The 2,447-nt window shown below is 51.1% G+C and overlaps 1 protein-coding gene across 1 annotated transcript; it reads right to left on the reverse strand.

Moving 5' to 3' along the window:
• Window positions 1-350: 350 nt before the first annotated feature.
• LOC130934563 (uncharacterized) lies at window positions 351-2,093 on the reverse strand. The gene is made up of 2 exons (XM_057864122.1): window positions 1,137-2,093; window positions 351-1,031 (listed from the first exon to the last, which is right to left on the reverse strand). The coding sequence occupies exons 1-2, from the start codon at window positions 2,091-2,093 to the stop codon at window positions 351-353; spliced, it is 1,638 nt and encodes a 545-aa protein (XP_057720105.1).
• Window positions 2,094-2,447: the final 354 nt, after the last annotated feature.

Here is a 2,447-nt window from a genome sequence, read left to right on the forward strand (position 1 = left end):
TGCTCGTGTTGTCGCGATAAAGTTTTTCTTACTTGTCCGATTGCGTTATCGCTTCTAGTAACCGTTTTTGGTTTATAGTTGTTTATATCGGCGGCCCGTGGGCTCTCGTGTAGTTGTTTGTTACAATGGTAGTTGATGACCTCCCGGGGTGATCAGTCCCGGGTTAGGCGTTGTCGTTAGTCATGACAAGACGATTTATCTGAAAAACGGAGATAAAAGAATGGAGAATTTGCACAAGTATGTCTTATTCAGCAGTCGTATAAAGGACACGTAAATCGCTATGAGAATTTCAAGAGATAAATGAGCAAAACGACTACTTAGCTAGCCTGGTCGGCGCGCCGGCCCTTCCTCTAGGAGTAGAATCTTCTTAGGTTGTCCGCATTCCAAGTTCTCGGGACTTCCTTGCCGTCGAGTCTTTCTAGTTTGAATGCTCCTTTTCCCATCACTTTCTTGACTCTATATGGGCCTTCCCAGTTGGCCGCCAGCTTGCCTTCTCCGGGGGTCGGCAGGCCGATATCATTTCGCCTCAGGACGAGGTCGTTTGGCTCAAATTCCCTCTTGAGCACTTTGGTGTTGTAGCGGAGCGCCACTCTTTGTTTTAGCGCCGTTTCTGTCAAGTGGGCCATTTCTCGGGCTTCCTCTATCAGGTCCTTTTCTACGGCTTCCTCCACCCCTTCCAAAAGAAGTCGTGGGCTTGGTTCTCCGATTTCTACGGGTATTACCGCGTCCACCCCGTACGTTAACCGGAAAGGAGTTTCCTTGGTGGAGGACTGCTCGGTTGTTCGGTAAGACCAGAGGACCGACGCTAGCTCGTCGGCCCAAGCACCCTTTTTGTTGTCCAACCTCTTCTTTAGCCCTGAGAGGATAACCTTGTTGGCGGACTCCACTTGTCCGTTCGTCCGAGGGTGTTCTACCGAAGAGAACCTTTGCCTTATACCTAGGCCGTTGAGAAATTCTGTGAACTTTTTGTCAGCAAATTGTGTGCCGTTGTCCGAGATGACGACTTCTGGTATCCCGAACCGTGTTATCACCTGCCTCCACATGAATTTTCTGCAATTGGCTGAGGATATGCTAGCCAATGGTTCGGCTTCTATCCATTTGGTATAGTAATCAATTGCCACTATGAGATATTTGACCTGCCCAGGGCCGACAGGGAAGGGCCCTAAGAGATCGATTCCCCATTGAGCGAATGGCCGGGAGGTCGTCAGCAAGCTCAACTCGTTTGCCGGTGCCTTGGCAAAGTTGGCGTTCTGTTGGCACTTTATGCACTTTTTGACAAACTCTTTGGAATCTGCCATCATCGACGGCCAGTAGTACCCAGCTCGGATCAACTTCCTTGCTAGGGCTTTTCCTCCGATGTGGTGCCCACAGCAGCCCTCGTGGACTTCCCTGAGGACGTAGTCCGTTTGGTCGGGGTGTAGGCACTTCAGTAGGGGCTGGCTGAGCCCTTTTCTGAACAGCTGTCCTTGGATGACGGCGTATTTGGCCGCTTCTCTCCTTAATTTCACCGCATCCTTTTCGTCACCAGGGACTTGGCCGTGTTCTAGGTAGTTGGTGATGGGGTCTAGCCATGAAGGACTTAGGGTTGTTATGTGTAGTGCAATTGTAGGTTCCCTTGTCATGCCTTGGATGAGAGACCGGTTTCCCTCCCCTGGCTTCGTGCTGGCTAATTTTGATAGGAGGTCTGCTCGTGTGTTTCTTTCTCTGGGTACATGCTGGACCGTGACCTCGTCGAACTTTTGGCTCAAGCTTTTGACCTTTTCCAAGTACTTCTGCAACAAGGGGTCCTTGGCTTGATAGCTGCCGTTTACTTGGGAAGTGACGACTTGGGAATCGCTGCATACTTCCAGCCTTTTTGCGCCGACCTCTGTTGCTAGGGTCAAGCCTCCTATGAGGGCTTCGTATTCTGCTTGGTTGTTCGAGATGGGGAACTCGAATCTGACCGATTGTTCGTATACGACCCCGTTTGGACTTTCTAGGATGATCCCGGCTCCTCCGAAGGTCTGGTTGGAGGCTCCGTCCACATGGAGCTTCCACCGTGTACCCATGTCTTCGCCTGGGTCTCCTGTTACTTCAACCAAAAAATCCGCCATCGCCTGCGCCTTGATGGCTTGCCGGGGCTCATACCGTATGTCATATTGAGAGAGTTCGATGGACCAAGTCATCATTCTTCCCGCCAGGTCGGGTTTTTGGAGAACTTGTCGGATCCCCTGGTCCGTTCTGACGACCACTTGGTGACTCTGGAAGTACTGTTTTAACCTTCTCGAGGAAGTTAGGAGTGCTAAGGCTAGCTTTTCCAACTTGCTATATCTTAACTCTGCTCCTTGTAGGGCCCTGCTTATGAAGTAGACTGGTTGTTGGGTCCTCCCGTCCTCCCGCACTAGTACTGCGGCCAGGGCTTCGCTTGTTATAGCGAGGTATAGGTACAGTGGTTCCCCGTCCCTTGG

Source organism: Arachis stenosperma, chromosome 6 (assembly GCF_014773155.1).
Source record: "Arachis stenosperma cultivar V10309 chromosome 6, arast.V10309.gnm1.PFL2, whole genome shotgun sequence".
Taxonomy (NCBI): Eukaryota; Viridiplantae; Streptophyta; class Magnoliopsida; order Fabales; family Fabaceae; genus Arachis; species Arachis stenosperma.

Bases quoted from the DNA above. Each gene is read 5' to 3' on its own strand.
- LOC130934563 (XM_057864122.1), bottom strand. From the start codon at position 2,093: ATGGCGGATTTTTTGGTTGAAGTAACAGGAGACCCAGGCGAAGACATG. The intron at 1,032-1,136 runs GTCAAATATCTC...ATGTGGAGGCAG, and splicing joins TCCCTGTCGGCCCTGGGCAG to GTGATAACACGGTTCGGGAT.